Here is a 17,314-nt window from a genome sequence, read left to right on the forward strand (position 1 = left end):
GAGATCAGTTGTAAAAGCGGAATATCTCCAGGTCCCACCTAGAGGATGCCACCACCATTTCAGAGTGATTCAAAATGCCATGGGATTGGGGCTCTGGATCCCCCACCCGTGTGCCTTTTCAAGTGCCAAATAGGGTTGCCATCTCCAGCTTAGGGAATTCCTGGAGATTTCGGGGTGGTGCTTGTGGAGGGCAGAGTTTGAGGAGGAAGGGACCTCTGCCCCAGAGTCCACTCTCCAAAGCATCCATTTGCTCAGCCTGGGGGTTGGCAACCTTGCCAAAATATCAAGGGCTGGGGTTGCAGCCCTTTCAGCACTTGATAAGGTGTGGAGGAAGAATGATCACCTCAGCTCACTGTGCTGCAGGCCCAATCACGATCAGGCGGCCCTCACTGGTGTTTTTAAACCACTTTAAAATGGCAGTGATGCCCCCTGGTGGCCAAGAGGCTGCTGCCACGTCTAAGTTTGGCCTTGAGAGGGAGAGCCAAGGTTGAGAATGGGTGTTGAGGAAAAACTGCACAGGAGGCTGCAGAGACAGTCCTGGCTAAAGTTCACATTGTGATTTGAAATAACCAGCTGGATCTTTCTCTCTCTTGTCCTGCAGGCATTTCCAGCACCTTTCACAGCTGGGATGTTGGGTTGATATAGCAGAGTTTTGCACAGTTCCAGAAACATGATACTGAGCACAGTAAATAAATCTCCCAAGGAGTACATTGCAAAAGATAAAAAATTACGTTTATCCAAGTAGATCCAGTTCACTTTCAGGTTACAGTCAAAAGAAACCTAATCTAAAGAACACTTTTCTTCTCAGTTTATCTGGCATCACGTGTGTGGAACTATCTAGGACTTGTTTTGTAGCAGGAACTGCTTTGCATATTAAGCCACACACCACTGATGTTCTCCAAGAGCTTACAGTAGACCCTGTAATAAGAGCCCTGTAAGGTCTTGAAGGATTGCCTACCTAAGAGGGGTGTGACTCAGGGGTTGTTTTGTAGAAAAATAGATGGTGGAACTAATTAGCATAACTCATTAGCATATGCTCCCCTCCCACCAGCCAAAAGCAACCCAGCACAAGAAAGGAGCCCCCCAGGCCAGCGAGGCATGCTTGGGCTAGCTAGAGATCCAGCCAGCCCAAGCCAGCCTCGCTCACCTGGGGCTCTCCTTGGCCACCCCCCCCCCCCCACACTGTCAAAAGGCCAGCAAGCCACCCGCTGCCCAAACTCACATAAGTGGAGAAAGGGTGGTGGGGGCTTCTCCAGGGGTTAATAAGGGCTGCTGGGGGTGTGGCAAAGCTCCTGGTGGCTGGCTGACTGCCTGCTCTCCTAATCCAGGGATTGTTATGCAGCTGCACCTACTATTCAATGGACAAGGTGGGTGGGGAGGAAGAGGGGGAACCCTCAGAAAGGTTCAGGAGCTGCTCTCCTGTGAGCTGCTGAATTCAAGGCCTGGTGTGAGCTATTATGCAAATGAGTTCCTGCTACAAAAAGCCCTGCGTGTCTCTAAGGAAGGCCATGTAAAGAGTGTGACAGGACAAAGTGAGAGAGAGGGCACCTATCAGGTTTAAGACAAAGAGGAGCATCCTATTCAAGGAGATAACACCTATCTACTTTTTGAGTGATGTAGCGCCCCCAATCCTCAGGCATGCTGAAGTCGCTCACTCCTGCAGTTACATGCTTTTTGTACATCTCTAGAGTTCTTTAAAGGGCACATTTGCAGCTCGTTCCAGGTTCTGTACTGGTTAGGTTAGGTGACACAAACAGTGTCTTGTCTCTAACAATGAATCTGTCAGGAAGCTTTCTTGCTTCCTGGATTCCTCTGCTTGCCTTGCCTTCAGTTGCTTATTAATCAGCTTGATACTTCCTCTGTCTCCCTTGCTTAAGCCTCCTACAGCTTTAAGGTTGCCAACTTTCAGGTAGGACCTGGAGGTCTCACAGAATTACAGTGGATTCCAACATACAGAGACCAGAGTTTCCCTGGAGGAAATGGGAGCTTCAGAGGGTGGATTCTTTCCCACTATAGCCTGCCAAGGCCCCTCCCCACAAACCCTGACCTCTCAGGTGCCCGCCCCACATCTCTAGGAATTTCCCAGCTAGGGTTGCCAAGTCCAATTCAAGAAATATCTGGGGACTTTGGGGGTGGAGCCAGGAGAATTTGGGGGTGGAGCCAGGAGACATTAGGGCGGAGCCAAGAACAAGGGTATGACAAGCATAATTGAACTCCAAAGGAGTTCTGGCCATCGCATTTAAAGGGACAGCACACCTTTTAAAATGCCATCCTTCCATAGAAAATAATAAAGGATAGGGGCACCTTCTTTTGAGGCTCATAGAATTGGACCCCCTGGTCCAATCCTTTTGAAACTTGGGAGGTGTTTTGGGGAGAGGTGCTAGATACTATACTGAAAATTTGGTGCCTCTACCTCAAAATACAGCCCCCCCAGAGCCCCCAATACCCGTGGATCAATTCCCCATCGTTCCCTATGGGAATTGTTCATGGAGGTGCACAATGGCTGTGGGGGCGGGGCTTCCCCCGCCGACCAGCTGGCTGGGGGAGGGGGGAAGCCTGTAAAACCGGATTGGGAAGCCTATTCCCAGCCTAGAACTGGCATCTCCAATCCTCTTTGCTATCAGCTTTCTAGCTATCACCATGCTGGCTGCTGGCTGGCTCTAGGGGTGCCACATCCGGGGGGGCCTGGAGATCTCCCACTATTACACTTGATCTCCAGATGACAGAGTTCATGTACCCTGGAGAAAATGACTGTTTTGAAGGGTGGAATGTTTTACATCGTTCCTTGCTGAAGATCCTCCCCTCCCCAAACTCAACCCTCTTGTGGCTCCACCCCCCACTGATTTTTTTTCTTACCCAGAGCTGGCAACCCTTCCACCTTTGTCTCTATTCCACCTTCTTACCAACAATACCCTGTATTCCTTGTCCTAGCTCCTATTTCCAGCCATCTCCATTTGCTCATGGAGTCTGTGCTTTTGTCAACCTTCTAATCAGACAGCTTCCTCCTAGTGGTTTTTTGAACATTCTGTGACATCACAAACACTCATCCAATGGCTGAAGGGCTGGCAGCAGGCTGGCAACAGCTTTAACCTATTACATGTTTTTGGACTCGAAACCAGCCACTTTCTTCCAACTGCTAGATCTCACTTTCCAGCCCGTTTGTGTAGTAGTGCCAAAATACACATGAACTAAAGCAGGTATGGGTTAAAATAATTTGCAAACTCAGTCAAGCTGCCATACCCAATTAGAAATGAATATTTTCTTGTCATTTAAAAATCTCTGTTTTCGTTTTTTCAGCTGTAACTTTCTTTGGCTGGTTCATTCATGGCTGCAGTTCTTGATAGCTAAAGGACATATAATCTGCTTGGTCAAATAAAAGAAACTAAATGAATAGCAGATGTTAGATCATAAGAATTCCCTGCGGACAGGCTGCTTTGCAGATAGAGAATGCAGGTCTGGATGAAATCATACAGAAATCAAAGTCATTTAAAAATGTCACAAGGATCAGGCCTGCAGCATGACAGCATCTTGTTCCCCTCCCCTGCTCCTTACTGAGAACTGAAATGACTGCCCCCCATAGCTGTTTTTGGCACCTGAAAAATGCTGGAAAGTGAAGTTAACAGTTGGGTTTGAGTCCAAAAACATGGGGAGATGCTGTGCTGCAGGCTTGAGGCCCCTCATGGCTTTAAAATAGTGAAAGTCTCATGACCCTAGTTAGGGTTGCCAGGTCCTTCCTAGTCCCCAGTGGGGGACTTTGGGGGGAGGTTTCTGGAGGGGAAGGGGATGTTCCCAATGCAATCGCATCATGCAGAAGTGATATCATCATGTTGGGGACCAGCACCTTGCGCACCTGCAAGTTCAGTCACGTGGCCAGCGACAACCCCTCTCCCTCCCCTCCCGCAAGATTTTAAAATTATTTTGAATGTTTTAAATGAGAAAGTTTATTTAATACATTATTTATTATTATAATATTACCCCACAGTAAAAAATTGGAAATTTACTGGGATGTGGAGTAAACTATAAATGTAAAGTTTGCAAGAACATGGATTGGTACAATCAAGAGAAATGTCAACAGAAAACTAGGGCAGGGAAAGCCAACGATACATCTCAGGCCTAATCAGAAAATGGCCCCTACAAAATAGTTTGAAATCCCCCCCATGCCACCCTCCTGCAAGATCTAAAGGGCCACGTGCTCCCACTGATCAGCTGAAGGGCCTTTTAAATCTCGCAGGAGGGGGGGAGATGCCAGTGGTCACTGTTAGGGGTGGGGCTTCCCCTGCAAAACTGGGGGGGGTCCCCCTCCTCCATCTAGGGACTGGCATTCCTACCCTAGTTGGACTCTCAGCTTGCCACTTGTGCTTGGAATCAGGGCCGGCTCTAGGGCACATCGTGCCACAGGCAGACTCACTGCTTGCCGCGACCCCCGCCAATTAGCTGATTGGTGGGTAAAACTGCTGCCGCTGCTGCCCCCCCTCCCCTCCTCCTCTGCGGCGCTGCACTCCCCACACGCTCAGAGGAGTGCGGCTAGGATCAGCCCTTCCCTTAGACTTGGCCTGGGCCTCTCAGCGCTCTCACATCCGGTGTTAGAATGCTGAGAGGCCTGGGCCGAGTCTAAGGGTAGGGCCAATTCTAGGCGCGCTCCTCTGAGTGTGTGGGTGGGGTGGTGGAGAGCAGTGGCGCCACAGAAGGGAAGGGAGGGTGACAGCGGCAGCGTTTTACCGCCAATCAGCTGATTGGGGGGGCTTTAAAGAGGCCAGGAAACTGCACTCCTCTGCCCCTTCTCGGCGGCACAGAAGGGAAGGGGGGGAGGCAGTGGTAGTGTGGTGACAGCGGATGGGGGGGGGGTAAACTAGGCACTTGCCTTGGGTCCGAGGAGGGGGGAGAGCCCAATTCAGCGCACCCCCTCCCAGTGCCCTAGGCAATTGCCTAGTTTGCCAAGTGGGTGAGCTGGCCCTCCTTGGAATTTGCATACATGCTGATAGGTGTGAGGTAGGAGGTTTGCACACTCCTGAATCACATATTCTGCGCCTCTTGTTTTCCCTTTTCTCTTGCTTTCCCTTCTCTCTTGTCTCTCTATGCAGTGAAGGGGCTCAAAAGTAAGTTTGTCAAACTCCAGATGGGGCCTGGAGATCTCCCACTATTAGAATTGGCATATCTGTTCTAGATGACAGAGATCAGTGTCCCTGGAGAAAAAGGCTGCTTGGGAGGGTGGACTCTATATCCTGCTGTTGTTCCTTCCTTCCCCCAACTCTGCTCTCCTCAGACTCCTCTCCCAAATCTCCAGATATTTCCCCACCGTAGCAGGCACCCTACAAAAAGGTGTCCTTTATCGAGGACATCTGGAGTATTGTTAAATCTACCCAGCAAGGAGTTGAGGGATCTCACCTTTCTTCATGTTATTCTCTGTAACGTACTGAGACAGGAGACGTTGGTAGGGCAACATGCTTTAATGGAGGCACGTTACAAGAGAGAGAACACGCGGGCCGGGTCCCGCTTATGTACAACTCCGGGAACCTCCCTCCAGACAGGCCAGTCCAATCCTGGCCTGTTGAACTTCCCGCCACAGCTGGTGATTGGCTGGGAGTTCGTGCCCTGCGCTGAGCAGCCCGGGGACAGCCCGGTCGCTCCGCGCAGGGTCGCGCTGGCTGGTTTTATGTTATTGCGTTGTATCGTTATCTCGATACACTACACCCCTCCCCCCCTAGTTGCTGTACATAGTCTCTTAGGTAGGCGGGAGGTCGGCGCTCCCGGGTGGATCGTCTAGGAGCTGCCTGTGGTGTCAGCGCTGCTTCGGCCGTGGGAGTCTCTCCGGGGGCCAAGGCTGCTGTGGGTTGCTGGTCGATCTCTGTGGGTCGCTCGGCCTCTGCTGGTCCGGGGAGTTCGCTGGCGGGCAGGGTCGGTGCTGGCGCTGTGGCCTCTGGCAGACCCCTAGCCGGCTCTCCCCCGGGTACTTCCTCCTCCACGTCGATCGGCCCTTCCGGTAGAGTGCGGCGGTGCAGCTGGTTGATGTGCGGCCGAAGAGTCTGGCCCCCCTCTGTGGATACCTCGTAATGACGGGTCCCAATTACCTGCCTCACCCGACCCGCCACCCACATGGGTCCCTGGGCGTAGTTTCGTGCGAACATGGGGTCCCCCGCGAAGAACCCTCGGGCTGCCTCCCGGACCTCCGGGGACCCTCGGATGTCCGAGGCTCGGTCGGGGTGTAGCCTGTCGAGCCTCGTGATGAGTTTGCGCCCCATGAGGAGCTCTGCCGGGCTTACCCCCGTGACCGGGTTGGGGGTTACCCGGTTGTCGAACAAGAAGGCGGCTAGTCTGTGGTCCCAGTCACCCTGCACTATCCGGCCCAGGGCTTCCTTGGTCGTTCGGACCATTCGCTCCGCCTGTCCGTTGGTGGCCGGGTGGAACGGGGCAGACCTTATGTGTCTAATCAGGTACCTCTGCAGGAATGCCTGAAAGTCCCCAGAGGTGAAAGCCACCCCGTTGTCTGTGACAATAGTGTCCGGGATACCATGGGCGCTAAGGGCCCAGCGCAGTGCCCGTATTGCGGCTGCTGATGAAGTGGACGCTACTGGAATAAGCTCCAGCCATTTGGTGTAGGCGTCCACCATGATCAGAAAGATCTGTCCCTGGAAGGGCCCCGCAAAGTCTAAGTGGAGCCTGGACCAAGGTTTCCTAGTGGTTTCCCACCGTGTGACTGGGGCGCTTGGTGGCTCGCGGTGTGACTCCTGACATGCGCTGCACCTCCGCACCCAGCTCTCGATCTCCTCATCCATCCCCAGCCACCAGACGTAGCTCCTGGCTAGAGCCTTCATCCTGACTATGCCAGGGTGTTTCTCGTGGAGTGACTCCAGAACTCGCTTCTGCAGCGGGGGGGGGGGAACCACCACCCTGCTTCCCCATAAGATGCACCCTTTGTGGGCTGCTAGCTCCTCTCTCCTCATTTTGTAGGGCTTAAACTCTTCCCCCATGTTCCCTTCTGGCCACCCCCTCACCACCCAGTCAAGAACCCTTGCAAGTATTTTGTTCCTCCCTGTAGCCTTTGCGACCTCCGCGGCGTGGAGGGGCTGTTCCGGGAGGGATTCGATCAACATGACCAGGTGTGCGGGGGCTGGGTCAGGTTCTGTGACGGGAAGAGGCAAACGGCTGAGCGCGTCCGCGTGGCCCATAGCCTTGCCGGCCCTGTGGACCAGTGTGTACGTGTATGAGTTGAGGAATTGGTTCCACCTCAACACGCGCTGTGAAAGTATTTGGGGGGTTTGGCGGTCTGGGGCCAACAGACCTAAGAGCGGCTTATGGTCCGTAGCTATTGTGAACCTCCGCCCATACAGATAATCATGGAACTTGCGGACCCCCGCCACGATTTCCAGGGCCTCCTTGTCTATCTGCGCGTAATTGCGCTCAGCCGGTGTGAGTGTACGGGAGTAGTACGCTACCGGTACCTCCCTCCCGTCCGGGAGTTGGTGCCCCAGGACTGCTCCCAACCCATAAGGCGACGCATCGCAAGCCAGGATGACGGGGAGGCCCTCGTCAAAATGGTGGAGCACCGCATTAGACACCAGGACGTCCTTGACCGCCTGAAACGCGGCGGCTTGTTGTTTGCCCCAAACCCAGGGGTTTTTTTTATCCAGCAGCCGGTGTAGGGGTTCTGCTAGGGCTGCCTTGTGGGGGAGGAATGAGTGGTAAAAATTAAGCACCCCCAAGAAGCTTTGTAGCTCCGCTTTGCAGGTGGGGGCCGGGGCTTGCACGATGGCTCGGGTCTTTTCTTCCGTTGGGTGGATTCCTGCTGCGTCTACAGCGAAACCCAGGAACTCCACCCGTGGGACCCCCAGCAAGCATTTCTCCCTCTTGACCTTGAGCCCCGCTGCCTGGAACCGGCGGAGCACCTCTCTCAGGCGGTTGGCGAATTCTTCGGAGTCCGGGGCGGCAATTAAAACGTCATCGAAGAACGGTTGGACTCCGGGGATCCCTTTAAGGAGAGCGTCCATTATACTTTGGAAAATCCCCGGAGCAACGCTAACCCCGAACTGTAGCCTCCGCACTCTGAAGGCCCCCCTGTGTGTCACAATAGTTTGGGCCTCCGCCGTTTTAGTATCTACCGGGAGCTGTTGGTAGGCCTGTGCCAGATCCAGCTTCCCGAAGATCTTAGACCCCGCTAGGGTAGCCAGGACATGGCTCACCACCGGCACTGGGTAGGGGTTATCCTGCAGTGCCTTATTTATTATGCACTTATAGTCAGCACAGATCCGCACCTCCCCGTTTGGCTTGATCGGGGTTACGATGGGAGTCTCCCAGGTGGCGTAGTCTACCGGTTCCAGGACCCCTTGGGCAGTGAGGCGGTCTACTTCGGCCTCTATTTTTGCTTTCAAGGCGAACAGGACCCGCCTCGCCTTGAGCCTGATCGGCCTGACCGTCGGGTCAAGTGGCAGGGAGATGGCCGGCCCTTTGTAGCTCCCCAGGGAGCCGTCAAACACGTCCGGGAACTCTTGGCATATTTCCCCGAACCCCCTGAGTGTTAGGGTTTGCCCCACCCCCTCCAAGCGGATCCCCAAGGGTTTGAACCATGCTAGTCCTAGCAGGGTGGTAAGCTGGCGCTTTACCACCAGGATGTCCAGCGGGCCGTAGAAGGACCCCCGCTCAACTTGCACCCGGGCCCACCCCACGATTTGCACCGGGTTCTTCTGAAAGTCCCGGAGTATGAAGTCCGCCGGCCTTAGTTGAAGCCGCTGGCGGGGGCACAGTTTCCTCAGGGTCTCCTCCGCTATAATGGAAATGGAGGAATCTGAGTCCACCTCCATTTAGCAGGGGTTTCCTTCAATGAGGACCGCCATTTTAATCTTCTTGGGGGTTGCGAGGGGCAAGTTCAGTACCTGTAGGGTTGTGGAGGCTGTGGAGTGGAACTCCGCCGACTCATGGTGCGTGGTCGGCCTCCGGCGGTTGGGCTTGGCAAGCCCTTGCAATGTGGCCGGTCTTTCCGCAGCTCCGGCAGTCCCAGGTCCAGTACTGGCAGTCCCTTCTGTCGTGGGGGTCACCGCAACTGGCGCATTTGGTGGCCGGCGGTCTCTCCGTCGCTGGGGATCGTTCAGCCGCTCAGGGTCATTGCGGCGCGCGGTGGGTTGCCCTTGCTGGGCGGCGCAGCTGGAACGCTTCTCCCTCGTCCTGCCGGTCGGGGTCCAGCTCCTCGTGGTGGACTGCGTCGGTCTTCGCCTTGGGGTTCTCTTGAATGCCACGGCTTCGCTGAAGGCTCTCTGTAGGGTGAGGTCATCCTTCGCGAAGAGCCGCTGCTGGAGCCTTTCGTCGCGAAGGCCCCACGTGAACCGGTCGGCCAGGGTCTCCTCCAAGTGAGGGAAGTTGCAGTTGCCTGCAATCTGGCGTAGGCTGCCAGGTAGTCGGCGGCCGATTCTCCGGTGGCTTGGTCCCTCCTGTGGAAAAGGAACCGGCGAGCCACCCGGGAAGGTTGGGGCAAGAAGTGGCCCGTGAGGAGCGTGACGACTTCCTCGTAGGACTTCTCCATGAGCCGGGCGGGGGCCGAGAGACCTTTGGCGATCTCGAATGTGGCCGCCCCGCAGACGCTCAGGAGAACGTCCCTCTTCATGCTGTCTTCGGTGATTCGGTTGGCCCTCAGGTAGCATTCAACCCGTTCCGAGTAGGACTCCCAGGCCTCGGGATGCGCGGGGTTGAATGTCTCGATGTGACCGGAGGTTCCGCTCTGTTGAGCCATGCTGATGGCAGCGGTGGTCGTGGCCTGTGGGTTGCCCTGTCTCCAATGTAGCCGACGTGGCTAGAATCCCATCCTCATCGCCACTGTAACGTACTGAGACAGGAGACGTTGGTAGGGCAACATGCTTTAATGGAGGCACGTTACAAGAGAGAGAACACGCGGACTGGGTCCCACTTATGTACAACTCCGGGAACCTCCCTCCAGACAGGCCAGTCCAATCCTGGCCTGTTGAACTTCCCGCCACAGCTGGTGATTGGCTGGGAGTTCGTGCCCTGCGCTGAGCAGCCCGGGGACAGCCCGGTCGCTCCGCGCAGGGTCGCGCTGGCTGGTTTTATGTTATTGCGTTATTACGTTGTATCGTTATCTCGATACACTACACCCTCACCAATCCTGTGAGGTAGATTAGGCTGGGGGGTGGGGGTGAGAACTGGTTCAAAGGCATGAAGGAAACTTGGTGTCACAGTGGAGGCCTAAAGCCAGGAGGCTCTCATCCTGGGCACTGCATCCACTCTGGAGTCGAAGAAAGAGCAGTGTATTCTTTTAGATGCCAAAGCATGGTTTATCAGCAACTGATTTTAATATTTAGCAAATATTAAATTACCTGTTTCCTTTGTAAATATGCACTCCCCCTGAATAGGTCTTCTGGTAACATGTGTTTGTGGGAAATAGCAGAATATGGCCCCATGAATGGCCCAGGATAATCCGACCTTGTCAGCTCCCAGAAGATAAGCAAGGTCTGCCCCGGATAGTACTTGGATGGGAGACCACCAAGAAAGCCCAGAGTTGCTGAGCAGAGGAAGGCAATGGCAAACCACCTCTGTTGGTCTTTTGCCTTGAAAACCATAAATTGGTAGCAACTTGATGGCGCTTCCTTGCCCCACCAGTAGAGGGTGCATACCCCACCTCCCCTTTTGAGTCTCTGAGGCTTGGCTGGGGGAGGGGAAGAAAAACCATCTGCTGGGAGAAATTGCAAGGGAAATTAAATGCTGCAGTTTCCACGCTGGGTCTCTTTGACAACTCAGAACACATGTGCTTTGTGCAGATGGGGCCTCTTGCCAAGGAGATGGGTGGAGAGCATGAAAATGCTCCACCAGCAAATGTTTTCCAGCCCTCATTTATTTTTATTTTCATTTTTATAAGTGGAACTTGCCAGGTCTGCAAATATCTTCATCTGCATCCATCTTTTTTTTTTAATTTTGAAAACTTTATTGAGAAAAAATCATATTACAATATATTAAATTAGCAAGTCAAAAAGAGATAATAAAATATATACAATATAGTATGAAAAAGAATGTACATTATATATAAGCAATGCTAACTTAATCTGTATCCATCTTGTTCAGCTGAGCATCCTTTGGGACCTGTGTGTGGCAGGCAGCTCTTCTCTGCTGATGCCAAAGGTCACTGCAAAACAGGAAGATAAAATCCAAGAGAGGTTAAACCTGGCAGTTCCAAGACACAAATCGGTTCAGAGTCAGACAACCTTAGCATCACTCTCAAGGGGGAGGGCTCTGTGCCCAATGGTCACCTGCACAGGGGGGGGGCAGCAATAGATTTGACATTCATACCAGGCACCACCGGGATGCTGCTCTCAACATCAGCGAGCAAATAAGTGTGTAAAACAGGGGTGTCAAACTCATTTTTTATGAGGGTCGAATCTGACATAAATGAGACCTTGTGCAGCCGGGCCATGTTGGGCTGGGCTGGGCTTCCAGAAAGCTTTTGATAAAGTTCCTCATCAAAGGCTCCTTAGAAAGCTTGAGAATCATGGAGTAAAAGGACAGGTCCTCTTGTGGATCAAAAACTGGCTGAGTAATAGGAAGCAGAGAGTGAGTATAAATGGGCAGTCTTCGCAGTGGAGGACGGTAAGCAGTGGGGTGCCACAGGGCTCAGTACTGGGTCCCATGCTCTTTAACTTGTTCATAAATGATTTAGAGTTGGGAGTGAGCAGTGAAGTGGCCAAGTTTGCGGATGACACTAAATTGTTCAGGGTGGTGAGAACCAGAGAGGATTGTGAGGAACTCCAAAGGGATCTGTTGAGGCTGGGTGAGTGGGCGTCAACGTGGCAGATGCGGTTCAATGTGGCCAAGTGCAAAGTAATGCACATTGGGGCTAAGAATCCCAGCTACAAATACAAGTTGATGGGGTGTGAACTGGCAGAGACTGATCAAGAGAGAGATCTTGGGGTCATGATAGATAACTCACTGAAAGTGTCAAGACAGTGTGCGTTTGCAATAAAAAAGGCCAATGCCATGCTGGGAATTATTAGGAAGGGAATTGAAAACAAATCAGCCAGTATCATAATGCCCCTGTATAAATCGATGGTGCGGTCTCATTTGGAGTACTGTGTGCAGTTCTGGTCGCCGCACCTCAAAAAGGATATTATAGCTTTAGAGAAGGTGCAGAGAAGGGCAACTAGAATGATTAAAGGGCTGGAGCACTTTCCCTATGAAGAAAGGTTGAAACGCTTGGGATTCTTTAGCTTGGAGAAACGTCGACTGCGGGGTGACATGATAGAGGTTTACAAGATAATGCATGGAATGGAGAAAGTAGAGAAAGAAGTACTTTTCTCCCTTTCTCACAATACAAGAACTCGTGGGCATTCGATGAAATTGCTGAGCAGACAGGTTAAAACGGATAAAAGGAAGTACTTCTTCACCCAAAGGGTGATTAACATGTGGAATTCACTGCCACAGGAGGTGGTGGCGGCCACAAGTATAGCCACCTTCAAGAGGGGTTTAGATAAAAATATGGAGCAGAGGTACATCAGTGGGTATTAGCCACAGTGTATGTGTGTATATAACATTTTTTGCCACTGTGTGACACAGAGTGTTGGACTTGATGGGCCGTTGGCCTGATCCAACATGGCTTCTCTTATGTTCTTATGTGTACCTATTTAAGATTAGATAGCAGAGATGTAAACTTTGTAAAGGACACAAACAAACATGACTAAAGTGGGGGTTTTTTTAAACTTAAAACATGCTCAAAACAGTAGCACTTGTTGGTCTTAAAGGTGCTTTCTTTGTATTTCTCCCATGGGAACCAAGCTCTGGCTCTTTCCTTCCTTCCCCAGGGGACCAAGAGGGGGAGGAGGCTCAGCCAATAGAAGGCTTAACTCAGTTCTGCTGTGCAATTGTAATAGCCTGGCAAAGCTAGCTCTTCCTCCCGCTCTTCCTCCCTAAGGGAGGAGCACCACAGCCAATGGAAACAATAGAGGCTTTGCTCGATAGCTCCTGTGCAATTGAGCAAGCCTTGCAAAACAAGCTGTGATGCAGAAGGAAGCAAGAGAGAGGAAGAAGGAAGCAGATGACAGCCAGTTGATTGGGGGCCTGATAGGAGCCCTCTGGGGGCCTAATTCAGCCCCCGGGCCAGATGTTTGACACCCCTGGTGTAAAATCACATCTGCTACTGTGAACTGATCAGATGTCATTCAACATGCCCACATTCAGTCCAGGTGTAAATGCTTTAAATAACAGACTTGAATAAAGGCCTTCATGTGCAGGGCCGACCCTCCTGCTAGGCAAACTAGGCGGCTGCCTAGGGCGCCGGGAGGGTGGGGGCACAAAATTGGGCTCCCCACCCCCCTCCTGGTGCTCCAGGCAAGCACCTAGTTTGCCTTTCTCCCCAGCCCCCCTCCACTACCGTTGCCGCCCGCTTCTCCATTCCCTTCCCTCCCTTCGCCTCCCCCCCCCGTGGCTCTGCGCCTCCCCCCTCCCCACTGCATCTCTGCACCCCCCCACCATGCCTCCTCCTCCCTCCCTCCGGACCCTTTCCCACCCCCCACCCCCTGTGCCAATTTCAACACCGAAACTGGCTCTAGCGCCGTAGAAGTAGCATCCTGAAAGGGCGACCCCCCGCTGCCTCCTCTCCCATCCAGGAAGTGGGGAGGGGAGGAGTCAGTGGCAGCAGGGGTCACCCTTTCAGGACACTATTCCTGAGAGATGGTGAGTGCAGCCCGGCTCCGCAGTGTGGTTTTACCCACAATTCCAGTGTTCGGCCGGGGGGGGGACTTTAGAGAGCTGGAACACAGTGCTAGAGCTGGTTCCAGCGTTTAAATTGGCACTGGGGGGGGGGGAGGTGGGAAAGGGTCCGAAGGGAGGGAGGAGGATGAGGCGGGGGGGTGCAGAGATGCGGTGGGGATGGGAGAGGCGCGGAGCCGCGGGGGGGGGAGGCGAAGGAAGGGAAGGGAATGGAGGGGCAGGTGGTAGCGGTGGGGGGCTGGGGAGAAAGGTGCTTGCCTGGGGCACTGGGAGGAGGGTGGGGAGGCCAATTTTACGCCCCCACCCTCCCGGCACCCTAGGCAGCTGCCTAGTTTGCCTAGCGGGAGGGCCGGCCCTGAACTTATGACATAAAAAGCTTCTCTCCTGGTTGATGGAACCTGCTTATCTGTAATGACTGAGGTTGTGTTTAGCTGATCAGAATTTTCTGTTGAAAACTGCCCTCTGAGGGAATGGAAGGAAGATGAAAATCAGGTGGGAAAGCATGTTATAGGAAGTTCTTGGAGACCGACGGTGGAATGGGCAAACTCAGGCACTTTTAGGGAACAACTGCCTTCTAATGATAGCACTGACTAGCGTTGCTTTAGAATGTTTGTTCCTTTATTGATAAAATGCATATGTCACTTCTCCCAATACCTCATCCCTTTATCAAACTAGTGTGATATAGTGGTTAGACTGTCAGACGAGGACCCGGGAGACCCAGGTTTGAATCCCCACTCTGCCATGGAAGCTCGCTGGATGACTTTTGGCCAGTCACACACTTTTCAGCCTAACCTACCTCACAGGGCTATTGTGAGGATAAACTGGAGGAGAAAATGCTTCTGGGCCCCCAGCGTGGAGAAAGAAATAAAAGAAAATATAAAGGCAGCATAAAAACAGCATAAAAACAATCTCAGGACAGATAATAAAACAACAGTATTGGTGTTAGAAAAGGAACTAAAACAATGCTTTCTTCTAATCCCACGGTGATTGTTCTTACATGCAGATGTTGCATCTACAGTAGATTGAATTGAGTCTTAGTCATTTATCTTTAGACTTGGAATAAGGCCCATTGTGAAGGAAAATATAACAGGCTCTAGAAAGAGGCTGTGGGCAAGGTGGCCCCATGGATGGCCCAGGCTGGTTTGCCATCTTTCCACCCACTCACCCCAGGCCCGTAGCCATTAAGGGGCCTGTGGGGGCACAGCCCCTGACTTCTGGGCAGGGGCCCCTGACTCTGGGCTCCCAGCCAGCCCCTGAGACCTCTGCTGCCTTTCTTGTGCTCCTGCCCCCCTGCTCACTCTCCCACCACCTTTCTCGCACTCCTGCCACCCTTCTCACTCTCCCGCCGCCTTTCTTGTGCTCCTGTGCACTTCTCACTCTCCCACCACCCTTCGCGCACTCCTGCCACCCTTCTCATTCTCACGCTGCCTTCCCTGCCTCCATCTCTCCTGCTTTGTCATGCAGGCAGCAGGGGGCAGTGCTGCAGAGGAGGACCAGCCCTGCTCGCTAGTTAAAAGGTGATTGTAGTCCCTTTAACTCCCACAGAAGGCCAGGACTACGGTACTTTTGCCACCAGCAGAGAACTATGTGAGTGACGGGGAAGGGAAGTCTGCAGCCACAAGAGTGGCAGGGAGGGAAGGAAAGGCCATGCGGTGCATCAGCCAGCATGAGAGCAGCTATGGGTTGGGGCCGTTGAGTGCCCCAACCAAAAAATAAAAGGCCCCCCAACCTTCCAAATCCTGGCTGAGTGATCTCCAGCCCTCACTTGGAGATTGGCAATAATGGTTCCCCAGGATGAAATGGCTGGTTAGGAGGGTGGAATCTACGGCATTGTACCTGTCTGAGGTCCTACTTCTCCTCAAATCTCACCCTCTCCAGGCTCCACCCCTCAAATCTCCAGGAGTTTCCCAATCTGGAGTTGGCAACCCTATCTCCTTCCCAGCAGCAGTAGCAAGCAGCCAGGCCTAGAGCAGCCAACCTCCAGGTGGATTTTGACAATCTTCTTTGATTACAACTGAACTCCAGACAACAGATCTCTCTCCTCCTGGAGAAAATAGCTTCTGTGGAGGATGGTCTCTGTGGCATTATATTCAGTGGAGGCCTCTCCCTTACCCAAACTCTGGTTTCTGTAGACTTCACCACAAAATCTCCAGGAATTCCCCACCAACCTGGAATTGGCAGCCCTAGTCAGGACTGATCCCAATGAGTTCTCCCTCAAAGGTAAAAAGAGGCCTGGAAGGGGCCTCCCCCGCCCTTTTATTGACAGAACCAAGCTTGAGTGACTTTTACAGACAGAACGAAGGTTGGCCTGGCAGCTTCTCCAGTGGCCCAATCCTTGTGTGTCCTGGTGCTGACAGTGGGTGTGGGAGAGGAGCCAGTGGCATGCAAATTCTCTTGAGTGGAGGTTGATGGGCCAGTGGCTGATGTGGTATGGGCCAATGGGAGAGCCAGAAGGTGCCAGTACACTGGGGTTTTATATATATTAAATAAACATTTGTGGCCTAAAGCTGTGAGAGCATTGCCATCTGTTCAAATGAAGTTCCTACATCTCCCCCCTCCTCCCACATAGGTCACCTGCATCGTAGAGACCAGAGACAAAATCCACACAGCTCAGTTAAGAAATATTCTCACAGATCGCTACCCAATGATGACATGGATGGAACGGTGACATGCACAGCGGATGGAAATGCACTACAATCATCTTTTCCCCCCTTTTTTCAGTTTTATGGAGAGCTAAACATGTGGCATTGATATGTTTCCATCTTGCAAAACCAGTTAGTTAGCAGGAGACTGTAGGGTTTATCACTTCCTCCTCTTTATCCAGTCAGGTGAGGGTGAAGTGGCTGTCCTTTTATGAGGAACAGAAATAGAGTGGAATGGTACATTAGCACACAGGTGCTTCTTAGCTTCTATAGCTTCTCAGCTGTAGCCCTTCTCTTTTGCAGTAATGCAGCATATTTTTTCTTCCTGCATAACAATTCCCCACCCCTTACTTTTCTGAGTGATTTCATTAAGGGGCTACTAAAATTTGAATGTTGTATAGTAGCCTTGGGGACAAAATATTGGACCTGAGGGCCACCTATGTTGCCAGGCCAAGCCGGGTGACCAGCAGGAACACTGAGGGTGGGGACATAGGGCGTGGGCGTGATGTCAGTGATGGCACTCACTTCGCTATTTCACTTCAAAATACAACCTAGGAATAGCTGAAAACTCTATGGTAACCATAGACTTTCTCATGATTCCTAAAGCTAGAAATTATGTAGCAATGTCAGAAAGGTTGCTTTTAAACATCTTTCTCCTGCTGCCACTCTGAGTGGTGACGGGCAACAAAGCTTGCCAGATGGGAGACCTCCTGCTGTACCGGAAGCCTATGCAAACTAAGGGATCACAGGGTATAGAGCGATAGAAATCACAATATAAACCTCTGCATAAAGATTTTCCAAATAAAATATCTATTATTAAACAGTAAAATATTGTCTGTTCCATTGTGATTCTTACATTTATAATAATTCACTTCATACCAAATGTTCTTTCATTACATCAGTACGTTGCTTTCTGACAGTTCGTACAACTTGACAAAATATAATGCAACAAGGTTCAACGTCATCCAACAAAT

General features: G+C 52.2%; 1 protein-coding gene across 1 annotated transcript in view; it reads left to right on the forward strand.

Moving 5' to 3' along the window:
* LOC132573261 (L-threonine dehydratase catabolic TdcB-like) overlaps positions 1-17,169 on the forward strand; it is a 126,960-nt gene extending 109,791 nt beyond the window's left edge. Inside the window, exon 11 of the mRNA XM_060240764.1 lies at positions 16,268-17,169. Coding sequence (XP_060096747.1) covers positions 16,268-16,366 — 99 coding nt within the window. The 3' untranslated portion in view covers positions 16,367-17,169. The remainder of the gene's footprint in view (positions 1-16,267) is intronic.
* Positions 17,170-17,314: the final 145 nt, after the last annotated feature.

The sequence above is a fragment of the Heteronotia binoei genome, chromosome 6 (assembly GCF_032191835.1).
Source record: "Heteronotia binoei isolate CCM8104 ecotype False Entrance Well chromosome 6, APGP_CSIRO_Hbin_v1, whole genome shotgun sequence".
NCBI lineage: Eukaryota > Metazoa > Chordata > Lepidosauria > Squamata > Gekkonidae > Heteronotia > Heteronotia binoei.